General features: G+C 40.1%; 1 protein-coding gene across 6 annotated transcripts in view; it reads left to right on the top strand.

Annotated features, from left to right (window-relative positions):
* The window catches only part of HECTD4 (HECT domain E3 ubiquitin protein ligase 4), a 78,478-nt gene extending 62,070 nt beyond the window's left edge, over positions 1-16,408 (top strand). For 3 of the 6 annotated variants that reach the window (XM_067306824.1, XM_067306826.1, XM_067306825.1), the window contains 15 exons: positions 209-416; positions 1,230-1,453; positions 1,534-1,685; positions 1,934-2,040; positions 2,991-3,114; positions 3,938-4,128; positions 5,264-5,410; positions 6,670-6,789; positions 6,929-7,084; positions 8,981-9,084; positions 9,896-10,117; positions 10,608-10,774; positions 11,270-11,465; positions 12,278-12,500; positions 12,932-16,408. In XM_067306824.1, the coding sequence (XP_067162925.1) occupies positions 209-416; positions 1,230-1,453; positions 1,534-1,685; positions 1,934-2,040; positions 2,991-3,114; positions 3,938-4,128; positions 5,264-5,410; positions 6,670-6,789; positions 6,929-7,084; positions 8,981-9,084; positions 9,896-10,117; positions 10,608-10,774; positions 11,270-11,465; positions 12,278-12,500; positions 12,932-13,068 (2,478 nt within the window). In that variant the 3' untranslated portion in view covers positions 13,069-16,408. The other 3 variants (XR_010885880.1, XM_067306828.1, XM_067306827.1) reach the window with 3 other exon arrangements.
* Positions 16,409-16,616: the final 208 nt, after the last annotated feature.

Below are 16,616 nucleotides of genomic sequence, written 5' to 3'. Positions count from 1 at the left end.
TCCAGTGACCAGATGTTCTTAGAGAAAATGTATTTCTAGATTAAACCTGAATTCTGGTATCAAATGATTAATGTAGAAGAATGGTAGAGGAGATACAGTAGCGATTATCTACATGGGGAGGGGAGAAAGTGTAAGATGCAAATTAGTATAAATGGAAGTTAATTTGTTCTGTCACAATTCCTCTTAACTAAATTCCTTATTTGTACAGATAAGGTCAAGAGCTAAAATAGAGAAAATCCGAGCCAGTTTATTTAACAGTAGTGATCTCATTGGTTTATCAAGTCTGGATGGTGAAGATGAACTAATGGAAATGTCAACTGAAGAGATTTTAACTGTTTCTACTGTAAATCAGAGTTTATTTGACACACAAGGGAGCCCAGCACTAGAAGACTATTTCAATGATAAGTCAATAAAAGGTATGTTTTTCATACTGCCAGATATCTCACTTGTACTGTGTACTTTTTTTATATGATATATAGGGGTCAGATTCCCCTCACTGACTGGTGTAAATTTAGTATGACTGGCTGACTGATGGGTGATAATGAGCCAGGGAGTAATTTGAAAGCAAGTTTCCTTCCCTTAGTTGACAAGCAGATGTTTGCAATCTGAACTTTGCTCAGCTGCCCCCACAGCTAACCATACAGTAGAAAAACTAATGACTAAATTATTTAGTGACTTTTTGGAGAAAATATCCATTGTGACCATTTACCACTGTTAGACACAGCATCTAAAGTAGAATTTGTGTATAGTCTCCAAATTAGAACAGCTAATAATTTATATTCTCTAACAAACTGAAAGCTATATGGATCGTTATTAGTTGGAATGAACCAAAATCTGCATGAGGGGAAAGGGAAGGATAATATCTGGAGGAAGAAACAGCATCCACTACTAGTTCTGTTGACAGGTGTTACTGTATATACCTACACAACTTTAATCTTTACACTGGCATCATAAATAATCAGCTTTTTCATTACTCCTATGGTCACTCAAATTGTAATTGCTGTATTTGATTTTAAAAAATGGGGGGAAGGCATTCAATTCTTTATCACATAAGGTAGGAGAGTGCAGAAATATCAGAGCTGCTAGTAGAATTTTTCTAAATCATTTTATCTCTTGGAACAAGTGGTATGTGATGTAATATTTTTGTTGAATGGAAACCATTTTTTTCCTGTTTCAAATTCTAAAGAGTTATCATGGTATTTTGTACCCTATTGTATTTTTTGTATTAGGTGAGAAATTGGTCCCAGGTGCTCGGGAAGTCCTCACAGAAATATTTAAAAGCTGTGTTCATTCTGAGCAAATGCTGAGCCTAACTCCAGCAAAACCCATTAAGGTTGCTGATATCTATCTAAGTAAAGAGCAGATCAATTCTCAGACGCCTGGAAACCTCCTTCATGTGTTCTTCACAAATGTCCGCCCTCCAAAGAAGGTGTTAGAGGACCAGCTTACTCAGGTAGTGCTTTGAAAAATGTGTTTCAGTATCTCTTTGTATAACTTGAAAGCACTGGGTAATCATTCCCTTTCTGTTGGAAGATTTTAAGGAAATATGGTGTGCCCAAGCCGAAATTTGACAAGAGCAAGTACAACAAGGCAGGCAAAGAACAGCATCCGGTGAAAGTTGTGAGCACGAAGCGCCCAGTAACTAAACCACCAACAAAGGAAAAGTCTGTGCTCAATAGCGTGAGGTTAGTGTCTTGAGCCTCCTGGCAATTGTGAACCATCTGGTTTCTCTTCAGGGATCTAGATCCCCCCCTGTATTTCCACATAGTGCTGGGAAGAGGGAAATTTGCAATAGAGATCTAAAATAATCTTTGCATCTGATGTGACTTGAGGGCCTAAAAATCCTTCAAGCAATGCTCTGTGTTTTGAACAGGCACTGTATTTACTCATGAAAGAAAACTTAGTTCTAACATAAAAACATTCTCTCCTTTAGCCGAACAGCTTTAAGTGAGAAGAAACCTACTGTAAAGCCAAAATCTCCTGAGAAGAGCAAACCTGAAGAGAAGGACCCTGAAAAGTCTCCCACAAAGAAACAAGAAGGTAGCAATTATATAGAATTTTTCTGTAGTGTTATGTCTTAGAAGGTTAATACATTTTTTGGATCAGCCTGCTTAAGTGGTGTCATGATAGCTTTTGGGTTGTCTTTGTTTTTAATTAGGCTAATTTGCAAGTTGCTTAAATGTTAAAACAGTAGTGAATGTTGCTAAAATGCTGCTTTTATTTGTACGCATACTTGTGAATCTGGACTCGGTGATGTAGGTGAGGGCAAACCATGCCCAGTAAGTCAATGTTCATTCAGCAGTCATGCAACAATGTACGTAGGCCATGTGGATACATTGGGTAGAGAAGTGACTTCTTAAGAGGTATGGATTCAAGAGTTTTTTGTACAGCGAGGAATGAGATATCATGGGGTTGACCTAGGATTCTTTTTTAAATCGTGTTTCTCAATTTGTATAGGGAAATCATCTTTTACATTACAAGAGGAAAACTGGAGGAAAGAAGAGTTTCAGATGCCTCATAACTAGTCTATCCGTAGAGGAGACAGCACAGCCATGCAGCAACGGGGGTGGTTCCAGGATCTTGCTTTGATATTTCCCTCTTCCATCAACAGGAAGAGAGAATAAGCATTAGTTTTAACTCTGCTCTTCATTCTGGGAAGTATCAGGTTAGTTCAGAAGCAGGGAAGTTTACTTCAGCATTCAGCCACGTATGGATCCTTGATACCTGCTCAGATATATTGGTGAGGTATTCCTGAGGGCAGCTGAGGGATCTGCAACAGTGAGGGGAAAAAATGAGTGCCATTTACTCAAGGCTGGATCGGTCTTGAACAGCGCAGTGTTTGGAATGTATTTGAGAAATGAGCTGTGGTGGGAGGGCAAAGCCTGGAGAAAGCTGGCAGGTAGCATCTCATACACCAACCGTTTTCCTACATGATGTGTAGACTTTATGGTAAGTTATTAACTATTTGATGGTTGCATCTCTGCTGTCAGTTCCTGAGGAGAAGTATTTGACACTGGATGGATTTCACAGATTTGTGGTTGACCGATCTAAACAGGATATCCGTAGTGTGTGGAGAGCTATTTTGTCCTGTGGATATGATCTACATTTTGAAAGGTAAGTTTTGCAAATGGTTTTGTAAAAGTGATAAAGATTTATTGTGCTCAGTTTGAACAGGTTTGATCCTAAATTTTCCTATTCCATATAGCTTTAACCAGTGTGTTAATAACTCATATACCTCTATCCACGGCTGCAAGGCATGCAGAGAAAATTGTTGAATAGTTTCTTAAAATGTCCCTTAAAAGAGAGGCTATGCCATCAGAATGAGGTTCCTGACTTTCCTGTACACAGCATAGGTAAGGAAATCATAAGCCACGTTGTCAGAGCCTGATTTACACAAAGGTATTTCATCTTGTCCTTGTTACTTCCAAACTGTATAAATTGGCCTAATAAAAACTGTAGATCTATCTGGCTCTCTCTGGCTTCTTCCCACATCGCATTTCTATTCTATTTTGTGTACTGGATATTTATACTGACAGCATTTTTACTGGGTCAGTAATGATGGAGGAGAGGGAACTGTTACTTCCTTGTTAATATTGTACAGGAAAAAAGTCCCTTAAATGAATCCTTCTCAACTTCCCGTGTCAAGCCACAGCTAATTGCCACATTTCCCTTCTCTTATATCTGCTTCAGAGCTTAAAGAGAGCTTAGTGCAATATGCAGTTCCTTTTTTATTCATATTTAATAACAGCGAGTCAAGGTAGGTCATAAATCACTTCTTTTTCTCAAAATGGAATTATAGTAATGTCCATTCTGAAACAGCTCTGTTTACAGAACGGGGGAGAGAAGCAGAACAAGCCATCTGGTATTGTGCTTAATATGTTCTTAGTAAGCAGCATTGTGTTTGCATTTCAACAGTTGCAATGCCTTTACATTTCAGGTGTGCCTGCATTGATGCAAGACATGCTCAAAAAGCATCCAGGAAGTGGACGCTGGAAATGGATGTAGCCCTTGTTCAGTATATTAACCGACTTTGTCGTCACCTTGCAATTACACCAGCACGACTACATCCCCATGAAGTGTATTTGGATCCAGCTGATGCAGCAGACCCCAGAATTTCCTGTCTGTTGAGTACGTATAGATTATGGTGGTTAGAATTGTTCGTGCTTTGTGTTCTTCTTGGCTTTCTGGTGTTCTTGTTACTTTGCTTGTGGATTTGTTGTGAAAGACACCTGCTGGAACTGCAAGCCCTCTAAAGTGAAGGTCCTAAGGAAATCCAGGCTCCCTGCATCATGCAAAAAAAGTTAGTTGTCTCAGATCTGTTCACTGAGCAGAGAGCTACTTCAGGCTTGAGAAGTGGCTGAACACAGGGATATATCTGACCCCTTGCTTTAGTGCTTGCACCAAGACTGTAGTCTTACAGCTCCATTTATTCAGGAACCAGGGTATGGAACCTGCTCCCAAGGGTCAGCATTGATGCTGCCTGTGATGGAACTTGAGCAGAGCTTGCTCTTTTCTTCTCGGACGCAGGTAAAGGAAGGAGAAGTAATACAGTGATTTAAAAGGTAACAGTGAGAGCAGTAGGCTCTCTAGTTGTGCTCCCTCTTTTTTTTTGCTCTCTCCACACTAATGAGTCTTGCATCCTTGTTTGCACAGAGGCTTTCTCTTCAGCCGAAGAGCTGGGTAGCAGTCCCATATGGGCTGGCTGCCATCCAGGTAGTTGGAGCATTCTTTTGGAGATGCAAATTGGAGCCTCGGCAGGCTGAGGGGAACTCTGAGTCCAGGACTCCTGTCTCCTCGGGTGTGTGTGGGCACCACGATGCCTTTGGCAGCATTATCAGAAATCCACTGCAACTGTTCTGCATTCTCTGAGCATACCTTCTAGATCAGACTGGAGCAGGAAGATGTCTTGCAAGTTTAGCTTGAGGGAAAGAAGGTTGGATTTCAATTCTAGACCTAGGCAAGCTTTAGTCACCCAAATCCTGTTCTAAGCACTGCATTCCTTTGCAAGTTTCTCAGAATAAATGCAAATTCAGTGCTGATGAAAGGTCCTGGACTCAGACATCTGGAGACTAAAGTCCACCAAAGGCAAATCATGGGTGACAGCTATACAGGTATCTTCAGCCCTCTGCTGTGCAGGGGTCCTGAGGGGCTGCTTCAGAAGAAATTCAATCTCTGGGACTCCTGGACTGAGTCCACTGGGAGGATGGACTTACAGCATGTAGGGAATATCTTCATCTCTCTGACTGAATTTTTCCCGCCTCAGATGTTCCTGTTGAAAGCCTACGCTTACGGTTTGCACTGCTTCAGTCTCTCAATACCACATTAGAGACGTTCTTCTTGCCACTGGTGGAGCTTCGGCAGACCGAGATGTACGCTAACAGCATTGCTGCGTTGCTGCAAGAGGCCAAAGGTCGGTTTCCCAGGGAGCGCCCAAGCCCTGCGGTCGTTGCCCGAAAGGGTCCAGTATGTGCCGCACTGACTTTAGTGTGTTTTGGAGACAATTTTAATGCACGTACCTCTGTGACAGAAATGAGAACATGGTGAAAGCAGGGAAAGCAGGACAGGGATGGTTTCACTGTATTAGCAGAGACTTGTCGGCTTCGCTGTCAGCCAGCACACGATCTGTCTGAGATGACAGCAGAAAAACGGCATTAACCCAAGAGCGCTTCTCAGTGTTCCTGAGTTAGAGAGAAACAAGATGCCATATTTCATGTAAACTTGAACTGTTGGGTTGTTGTTGTTTTTTGGTTTGTTTGTATAAAAAAGAAAAAAGCAGGAAGTGAGGAATTATCATTACAAGGAGTTACTAGAAACTGTGCACCTTTCTTGACCCTGGGGGGACATGGTCCATTTTTTCCGTCTATAGACGGCCTTCAAATATGCCTTGATCTTCTTTGAGGTATCCATATGCTACAACAGTCTCAGTAATAAACTAAAATTCTTCATTGGTCAGCAAGCAGTAGGTCAGTTGAGAATCCTAGGCCATGTTGTTAATCTAGCTGTCATTGAAGTGGTGGTGGAATCAAAGAGATCAAGAAATTACTTACCATGCATTAGAGTTCAAAATAGTTGTTACAAGCCTTCATTAGACTCTTCCAACAAACAAAAATAAGATTTAAGTCATTACGTTTCCCCAGCTTGTTTTAATCTGAAGAAAGGCAGGCTACAGAATTCCAAAGGTATCAATGTGTAATAGTAAGCTTTTTTGTTTTGACCCAGCTAGAGGAAAAACTTGCAAACCCAACATGTGGGTGTGTGGAGCATTCAAAGGTTTTGTCTTTGTGGAGAGTCCAGATTTATAGTGTAATGTGACAAGCCTATTATTTATCTTCTTTTCTTGCTTCTAGCATTAGTGTCAAAACATCTCAGATTTTTGAAGGATATTTGGCAAGGTGTTTCTGGTTTACAGAGTTTCTAGTGGAGTTGCTAGGAAATATTTATATAACGTGAGAATTGTGTTCATCAACATTCTATTTCAGTGCACTTTTTCCAAGTGAAAATTAATAGCAAATGTTTTTACAAAAAAAAGCTGAAGATGTGGATTAGCCATCTCTTAGCTACCTAATGAAGATGAAATTGTTACTCGACTGTTGTCCGTTAAAGAATTTCAGAAAATAAGATTGTAGAAGGATAGATTAACTATACTCAAATATGTGTTTGTTTATTTAGGTTTAATCTTTTATGACACAAAAGTAACTGTAATGAACAGAGTGCTGAATGCCACTGTCCAAAGAACTGCAGATCATGCAGCCCCAGAAATCACCCTGGATCCTCTGGAAATAGTTGGAGGTATGGAAAACATTTCTTCTCTCTCAAATTCATTTTAATTTGTTGTAAGACATGTCAAATCAGTCTTAAACTCAGCTGCTTATAATGCAAAATACTCTAAGTGTAGGGGGTTTATTTTTTTAATTTTGTTTTTAAATAGGGGAGATCCGTTCTTCAGAAAATTCCTATTTCTGTCAGGCAGCAAGACAGCTAGCCTGTGTGCCATCCTCTCAGCTCTGTGTTAAACTTGCCAGCGGTGGGGACCCTACTTACGCTTTCAACATCCGTTTCACAGGGGAGGAGGTTCACGGAACAAGTAAGTCCATATTACAGAGTAGTGACGTCGGTGACATCAGGTACAGTCTTGAACTTACTCCAGATGGACTCCAAAATGTAACTTATGTTAACTTTAAGGAAAAGTGGTTTTTGAGACATTAGTAGTGTTGCAGATGGAAAAGAAATGAAGCTCCCAAGAATTAGTTAACCCAGATAGTTTTTGTCTTTTAGCTAATATAGCAGGAAGTATGAGTGTCTAGGCATACAACTTGCTTAACCAGAGCAAGTAAATAAAGTAACAATGTGCTGTTTGAAGCATGGGGAGACCATTTAGTAAGGATACGTTCTCAGGGTGTTTGATGCCCAGACATAGTAAAGCCAGACTGTGTTGAGAACAAATGTTTTTAAGTACTTGCAAGTTAGGTAATGCTACTGTGGTATATAATGTTAAAGTGATGTGAGATTGGCTAGCCAATAGAGTAAGATATCTAAATGCTAATATAGGAAACTTTACCAAATGTAGTTGTCAAAGAATATGCAAACTTTAAAGATAAAAGGTGGTCATGCCCAAGGGAATCGGTTTTGAGAGTTGTCTTCAACTTGACATCAGAAGTACGAGCTTCAGCTTGTCCTGGGCAAGCCAAAGTGGTGATAGGTATAATAGGAAACTGCTAGAGGTTTTGCTGCTTTAAAAAATATCCATGATTTTAGCAGAAAACAGTATTAAAACTGCATCTTCCTCAGTTCTGTGAGGAGACATGCAGTATTTCTTGTAATCCTTTTAATAACTCATGTGACTGGTTAAAAGAATGAGCTTAATAAAGGACGACTGCCCTGGCTTCACCTAACTAGTAGAGAGGCAGGCTCCTGAGGTTATAACAGTACTGCCTTTCACCAGAAAGTGTTAAGCAAGATTTTATTTTATTAAATAATGTTATTATGCCTTCTTTTCTTTTGATCCTATTTTAACTTCTGAGATTTTACTTTGTAAAATCTCCTTTATCTGGATGCTGTCCAGCCCCATTTGGATGTTGACTTGCTTTGGGTGTGCTAGCTCCATTAGATGCTTTGTGGGTAGCAAGTACTGCAGAAAGAGATTTAAATTAAGCGCAAGCCAGGGATATCTTGCTTTACACATCTGCTGAATGCTTGGTAGGGTATCTAGGCAAATATAAAGTATTTGCCAAAGAAGAAAATTAATCGCAGTGATCTAAATCAGTGCGGTCTCCATGTGCTGATTGTAGTAGGTCCTTATTGGAGATTCATGGGGAGGACAGAGTTAGAGAAGAAAAGCCCAGCATGGTCTTCTCAGATTACTGACTAGTGTCATCTATCAAACTGTGTAAAGGAAAATTCTTATAAGTGTGCACAAATTAGCTGAACAAAGGCCTATTTGATGTGTTCCCTCACAGGGAATTCTTCTCTTTTTAAGATCTGTGGTTGTTATTGACAATCTCTCCAAAGTGAGAAATGTTATGTCCTCAACTCGGACATCTGTAATGATTCCTGATATATTGCCTCATTGCTTTTAGCTGTGGAAATACATTGTCTGCAGAGCCACATTGTTATGAAGACAGCACCATTCATCTGCTAATCAAGTTATGAATTCCACTTGAGGCCAAATAGAGTAACAAATGTTTGTGCTAGTCTTACACATGCAGTGCTTGAAGACAAAGCAGCATTTAGGAATTCAGCGGGAGGCAATCAGAGGAATATTTTTGCATGTTATTAAATTACTGAAATGTAGACTTGCACATGAATAGACTGCTGTGGTTGTCATCTTCCCCACCTTTATTCAGTCATGTGTTTCTGCAGTCAGAGATGTGTAATCTAAGGCTTGAACCATGATTTCAAGGAGAACAGCAAACTCTGGATTAAAAGGTAGTTGTAACAGGCCTAGGAGGGCATTTCATTATTTTTCCCCTCTCTTTTTCAGGTGGATCCTTCCGTCACTTCCTCTGGCAAGTTTGTAAAGAGTTGCAGAGTTCCTTGCTCTCCCTTCTGCTGTTGTGCCCAAGCTCTGCAGTCAATAAGAATAAGGTGTGATATCGCAGTACAAAAATTGAAGTTGCTTTTCTCTCACTGAATGCATGTCTGAACAGGAGTAGAACACATTCAGTTAATACAGAATGAAATTCCAGATCAACAGCCCGTGTTAACACATTTAGCCAGATAGATCTCGCGTGCCGGATACATCTGAAAATGATTGTCAATAAATCCCCTGTTGCACTTCAAATGGTACTAAATGTGCTTGAAGAAGCAGCCAAGAAATCTTGATTCTGCTCCATTTTGCAGTGTTGACTCCTGGTCAAAGTTTACTTGCAATATATCTGTTCAGTTGTCTGATTTTAAGATTGTCCATTCCAAATAAGCGAAGTCATATTCTGCTGGTGTTACTCCGTGAATGTCTCCGACAGTCAGCTGCTTGTTTTCCTCAACTTAGGGCCAACTGCACGGCAGATCTGGTGTTATATATACAGACTGTATTTCAGAAACCTCCAACAACTAAAAGACTTAAATACCAGACTGGTAACACAAATACAGGAAAAGCTTGAGAAATGCTGATCAGCCGAGCTTGTAAAGGCAGGGTTCTCTCAAGGAAGCAGACTTTATGGTATTGCTTTTGATCATTAAGTGATAAGATAATGTAATATTATATCACCGTAGAATATATACAGATTCCATGCTACACTTCAGTAAATCCTTTTGTAGCCCACTCAACAGTATTCAACTTGTTCCAATCGGTATTTTCACGGCCACATTACTTTGGGGTTCGTGCCTGCAGGGTATGCATCAACTGTTAAATGCTGTTTTGTGTGCTGTATGCTTTTTTTTTGCTTTTTTTTTAAAGGGGAAGTACATTTTGACGCCTAGCCCTATAACCTACGCGGAGGAGCAGTTATTTCATTTCTTTGGGCAGCTCTTGGGTATTGCGATTCGAGCAGATGTTCCCCTTCCACTTGACCTTTTGCCCTCATTCTGGAAGACCCTGGTAGGACAGCCACTAGATCCCGATGTTGATCTCCAGGAAGCTGACATCCTCACCTACAACTACGTCAAAAAATTTGAAAATGTAAGTAACTTTTGTTTTTTCCCCTCCTTTTCCTCAGTTTCCCCCATAAGCACATTGTTCCAGTGACCAGCAGCAGCTAATCTTACTGCCTCCCTAAATGCTGATGGTTGCCTTCACTGCTCAGCAGGTGTTTTTATTTATTTATTTTATTTGAGCAGCGCCGTGGAGTGTTTTGGCCAATTGTATAGGCGCTAGGTTTTTGCATCCCGATGGCTTGGAAAAGCAGCTCAGCCTCATGTTTGCTGCGAGGCTTAGTGGAATTTAGGGCTTCTGAAATGCTTAACGCAACTCTATAGTACTAAAGCAGAAAATAACGGACCAAAGCAATTACTGCCTTTCCGTGTTCACGCTGTTATTACATTACATCAGTGCACCAGTTACATCACTGGATGATGCAGGTGGTGCACTGTTTTGGTACCTTCGATGGTTCACGAGAATGGGATGTTCTGACATGCTCATCACTAGGTATCGTTCTTGCGTTTTGTGACAGATAAATGATGAGACTGAACTGGAAGCCTTGTGTGCAGAAATTGCTTCTCAGCATCTAGCAACAGAGAGCCCCGACTGTCCTAACAAGCCGTACTGTAAATTTACCTACCTGACCATGACAGGGGAAGAAGTGGAGCTTTGTCCCAGAGGCAGGCACATTCCAGTGGGGTGAGTAACAACTTTCTTGGCAGGAAGTTGTACTAGGTGGGAAAGAACCATCTCTGGAATAATTTTCCAAGCACCAGGCTCTCGAGAGATGCTTTCATAACAAGCTGAAAGCTGACAAAATCTGGGAACAGTTTACATTTGTTGGCGGGACCTTGGAATCTCCAGTGCTGTTTATTGCCTTTTGTTCTGTAAGAAATAGACGGCTCAGGAGCAGCGCACACTGACCGCTTCCTGGCTTAGCTGAACACCCACAGCTGTGAGGCTTGGGAGATACCAGTAACATGAGCCTGAGGAAGGAGGAATAAGCTGAAGAAAGTGGAATCGAATTGGGAAGCGTCAGAATGCAAATAGTTTAACACTCAGCCTCGATCATTGAAAAGCTGAAACTCACTGGAAGACCCCTCCGAAGACCCCTCCTGTGTAATGACCTTTGGTAGGCCAAGAGGGTGATTCTTAAACACTCTCCTTTCTTATCCTGAACCTTTTTCCTTCCAGATGGGAGAATAAGGACGTGTATGCAACAGCAATCCGTAGCTTGAGGATGCGTGAGCTGCAGACTCCAGAGTGCATGACTGCAGTGCGTGCTGGACTTGGGTCTATTATTCCCCTGCAGCTTCTAACTACGCTGACCCCTCTGGAGATGGAGCTGAGGACATGTGGGCTACCTTACATTAACCTGGAGTTTCTCAAGGTGCGAAGTACTGCAGCTTCTTTGGCACAGCTTACGTATCTGACAAGCAGATGAGGACCTTTCCATGTGGGAGGTTTTAGGGGAGAACCCTCACTCAGCCTGTGGTTTAGCCATGATGGTCCTTATGGAACAGTGCTCGGTACTTGGACGCCCCCTTTTACCTCCAAAAAATGTAATTGGGTTCAGAAAAATAAGAAGAGTGTGGCTTTTTCCAGATAGGAATAATTAAATTTTTTTTAAACATCAAATTTCAAAACTATTTCCATTTTATTGAGCTTTATTCAGAACCTGCCACTTGAGCTAGGACTGAAAGAGCTGCTGCCCCTGTTTTGAATTGCAAATAACTTCTAAAAATCTAAACTTAATCTGTAACACACAGCTTTTGATCCTAAATACTTTCATTTTGATACCATAAGAAATATGCCATAAAAAACTGTTTTCTTGTGTCAGAAGTTGTAGAATATCCTTAACTGAGGGTATTAGCATTGTGTTTTGTTTTCCTTAGCAGCAATTATGAACTGTCCCAGTCCTGCAAATTAGATGAAAAATAAATTTACACCAACAGCACTACAGAGGAGACAGACTAGGACAAGCCTGTTGCAGAAGCAGATAGGTTGAAAAGATACAAAATCTCTGTATATTAACAGTATAGACCATGACTGGATTTCGTAATGATTTTGAACAGGCAGGAGAACTTGGGGAGAGAGGTATAATTTCCATTGCCTTTTATCCTCTTAAAGTTTAAGTGGGGAAGGTTTATGGGGGGAGAAGGAAGCAGCAGCGGACATCTGGCTTGCTTTTCTCTCTGTTAGGCACACACCATGTACCAGGTGGGCTTGATGGAAACCGATCAGCACATCGAGTTTTTCTGGAGCGCGTTAGAAATGTTCACTCAGGAGGAGCTCTGTAAGTTCATAAAGTTTGCCTGCAACCAGGAGCGAATTCCATTCACGTGTCCGTGCAAAGACGGAGGTCCTGATACTGCCCACGTCCCACCTTACCCCATGAAAATTGCACCCCCAGATGGAGCTGCAGGTATGTTTATTTACTGCCTTTTAAGGCAGCTCTGCTTGTGTTGCAGTTCTAGTTTTCAGTTCTCCCTTTTTTAATTTAAACATGTATTTAATGTATGGAGAATGAAAAAAGAGATGCAGGTGGTTTTGGCTGTAATTAAGAAAAGAGAGAATTTTCAAACCATGTAATTCTGCAAAAATAAAACTTAAAACAAGCTTAAGCTACTTAGAGCATTGCCCTCTAGAGACAATGAGATCTTGTATAATGTTTGTCTTCTGTGTTTTTAAAATGATAGGACTAACACAGTGGTATTTAAGGTTTAAGAGACACACATAGGCAGTAAAATTATTATTTTGATATTTGTTAGTAATGGGCATTGGGGGAAGGCTACTCGTGGAGAATCAGGTGCAAGTGAGGGTGCGTTCAAACACCTTCTTGTGTTTCCCCTGCAGGTTCTCCAGATTCCCGGTACATTCGCGTTGAAACATGCATGTTTATGATCAAACTTCCTCAGTACTCGTCTCTGGACATAATGCTAGAAAAGCTCCGATATGCTATACACTACAGGGAGGATCCACTTAGCGGCTGAGCTGAAGAGGGGGAAGACTAGAGATGACTTTCTGGATTGTTTCATGACTCGGCTATGTCAGAAACCCTTCAATTCGCATAAAATATATATATATATACCTCCATTATACTATGTGAAAAGTTGGAGGATAATTTATTTTCTGAACTATTGTTCCCGTTACAATAATTACTGGAAGACTTACATTTTGTATTTGTAGATTTTGTGGTGGACTGGTTATTTTGCTGCCTTGTTTGTGGAATATTTGTAGGATAGTTTAGTAAAGACCAGTTTGTGTATAATTTAATTCTGAAAAACCTTTAAACACATACATTTCTAATTTTGTAATTTAGAATGATATTACCCATGCAAACGTGACAAAACTGAGAGCATTCTGAGGTTGGGAGCACTTGGAGGTAAAGGATTATAGATCACTCTCCCCAAAACATTTGAGTGCAAAAATGGAATTAACCGGGTTGGGGGAGGAATCACTCTGGGTACCTCTAAGAGCAGAGCACGGTACCTCTTCTTTCACAGCCTGAGAACTTCCAGCACTTGCTTGAGTTTTATAGCAGAAAACGTGCTGCCAAACTGCACGTTTACCTTTCCACCACTTTCTTGTTAACTATAAGCAAGCACACTGGTAGGTACCACAGTTAATTTAGGGTTTCAGCTAGACACTTGTAGTTAGGAAAGTTTATAACTGAAAGAACGTAACAGTGAAAGGACCATAGTTCAATTGGGTTCTTGCCCTGGATGTTCTTGAATATCTGCTATGTTTATTAACAAAATAGTTTCTTTATTATCACTAAAGTATTGGAGAGGTTTCTCTGTATGGTGTAAGATACCACAGTTCAAGCTTACAATCTGGGACCTTATCCTGTTTCTAAACAGGCTTTCAGAATGATCAGTATGTGGTTAAACACCTGTAACTTGTTTTTGTACTCAAAACTGATTGATCTTTAATTAAGAGCAAATTATCCTAGAAATATGACACCCAAAAGGAGGATGGGGGAAGGCACAAAGTTACTTGTTTGAAGATATAGCTTTTATTTTATATGGAAAGATAATGGCAGACTAGAGAGAGAGAACAAATCTGTAAGTTTAACTTTTGTATTTTGTGAAATATGTTCTGCAGTGATTTAAGAAACAACACATGCATCTTCCTTTACTAATGTAAAAGAGCATGGCCCTGTACTGGGGGCATCGAAAAGTCAGACATTACTTTGTTAATCACTTAGAACCAGACACAAATGACAATTAATTACCTGCGCGCTGAAGAACCGAAAAGAACATACTGGAGTTACTGCTGTACTACTCGGCTCCGTACTATATAAGTTAAGTGCCAGTACTGAGCTACAAGTTAGTTATTTTCCTTCAGATGTGTTTAGTGCACATCAAACCACACAAAAGGTCTGCGATGATGCGTGTGTAACTGTACTTTAAGGTTGGTATTATATGTCTCTTTAGAAGACAGCATACACTAATTAATTTGGCTTGTCAGTGGTAATGGGAATTGAAAAAGCTGTATTTATTGTATATTATTGTGAATATTGGGAATGATGAGTGTGTGGTACTTGGAAGATAAAATGTGAGTAAGAGAGAAAAGCCTAAACAAGTGTGTATATTCTTGTTCTTCTGTGAGCGAATGGAAAAATGTGTGTGCAACAGTTGTAGAGATAGTTGTTGGCATACAGAGTCTCCAAATCCTGTTGTTAGGAAAGCTGTGTTACCATTCTATTACGTATTTCCCTTTCAAAGGAACAGATACATGTAGGAATAATATTTACTCTTGAATCTTGTCCATTTTCTGGTAGAAGCATATATGTAGCTGAAAAATCATTCAGAGTAAGGGCAAACACACATGTAGAGTTTACAGAGACCAAGGGGAAAACTAAGCAGAATAAATGGCTTGAAGCTATTTTATTCCCATCTCAGAAGTGCATTCTCAAACAGGTGCCGAACAGAAAATGTGAAGAATGTCAACTGATTTCATGGCAGAACTGTTGTTGCTGACAAGGATACATTTTGGGTTTCTTTCTGATGCTTCTGAATTGCAATTTTGTATTGTTTTTTAATCTCTCATTTCAAGCCCTTAATACTTTGAGTGGACGCGCAGTGCAGTCAAATACCTCACTCGTAGGGGTTTGAGAACTCGGTATGCCAGTCTTTTCCAATGATATGATTACAGCTGTGAGTAAGATAACTGCTGCTAATGTTTTTCTTCTCCTTCCAGAGAGAGCACATTTGAGTGAAACATATCTGCATCTTGGCCCTGAAAAGTGTGCTGTAAAGTTACTTGATACATATTTATTACAATTAATTATTTATGATTACAAATAACAAACTTTTAGTCAATGCTGTTTACACCCTGCTGTGTAAATGAAGCTTCTTATTACAGGAAAAATGTCACAACAATAAATAACCTTCATCTACTTTGGTTTTTTTCTGAAGAATATGATATGATCCCTTGGTGAGAACTAGGGTTAGGTTTGGGGGGGGGTTGTTTTTTTTGGGGGGGGGGGTCTTTAAGTTACTAGGAAGGAAGTGCTGCAGTGGTTGGGCTGTAGCCCAAATGGCCTTTAATTAAAGCTTTTCTAATCATCGTTACTTCCTTGTGCTTTAAATGAACTTGACATTGTCTGTAATAGGCTTGTTTGTCAAAGCAAAGATTGGTTTGTGATTTTTTTTTAATATATTCATTCAGAATGTAAAATTATACTAAACAATGGAAAAATGCCGAAGTTGAGTATTAGTTCTAGCTTGGTGTGTGTCCATCCTGGTACTACCTTACACAACATTAACCTGTCAAGTGCTCTTGGCCATACAGTGTACACCTGCATAAAGGAGATTCTTAACATCCCTTTAGATGTATTCTGTGTCCTTATTTGGGGCTGGAAATACAAAGTCCTCCAATTCTGAAGCTGCATTGATGCAGAGGATTAGCATTACTAGAAGTTAGTTGCAGGTTATCTGCTTTTAAATCCCACTTTTATGGGTTAATACACTGTAATTTGTTTGTATTTACTTGCAACAGAAATGTAAATATTTTGTACAAAAGGGAAAACAAGTAAAATGGCTAATACTTCTCTTAAATGAGAAAGTGCAATATTTCTCTTGCCTGAGAGATAATGCAGACTAAACCAAGTTGTCAGCTTAGTAGTTTGAGTTATTTTTCATACTAACAGTTTTTGAACCAAGGCATCCTGTTAACCTTCACAGAACAGATGAGACAGCTTAGGTTCCCTTGTCATCTTGCCATAGCAATTGTCCCCAGAAATGCCAGTGCAAGGTTGATTGCCACCTGTTTTTAATATCTTTATTCTGCTTTTCTTGTATTAATAAACGCTTACATTTGGTGGAAGCGTCCGTAAAATGTCTTTATTTTAGAACCAAGATCACAGTAGCAATCACTAGTTTCATTCCATCCTTGTGGCTGCAGTGGCTTGGCATTCGGCATGCAACGAGGCCTCTACTAAAAGCCTTGGCCAAGAACTTCTACTGGGTAATGATCCGTGGTCACCAGCTGCTCCAGGAGGTTCGTGGTCTTAGATAATGTACACTACCCCTTC

This window comes from Apteryx mantelli, chromosome 17 (genome assembly GCF_036417845.1).
Source record: "Apteryx mantelli isolate bAptMan1 chromosome 17, bAptMan1.hap1, whole genome shotgun sequence".
In the NCBI taxonomy this organism is placed as follows: Eukaryota; Metazoa; Chordata; class Aves; order Apterygiformes; family Apterygidae; genus Apteryx; species Apteryx mantelli.
Note: the sequence above shows the minus strand (reverse complement) of the source record. Positions and strands in the feature narration are given on the sequence as shown.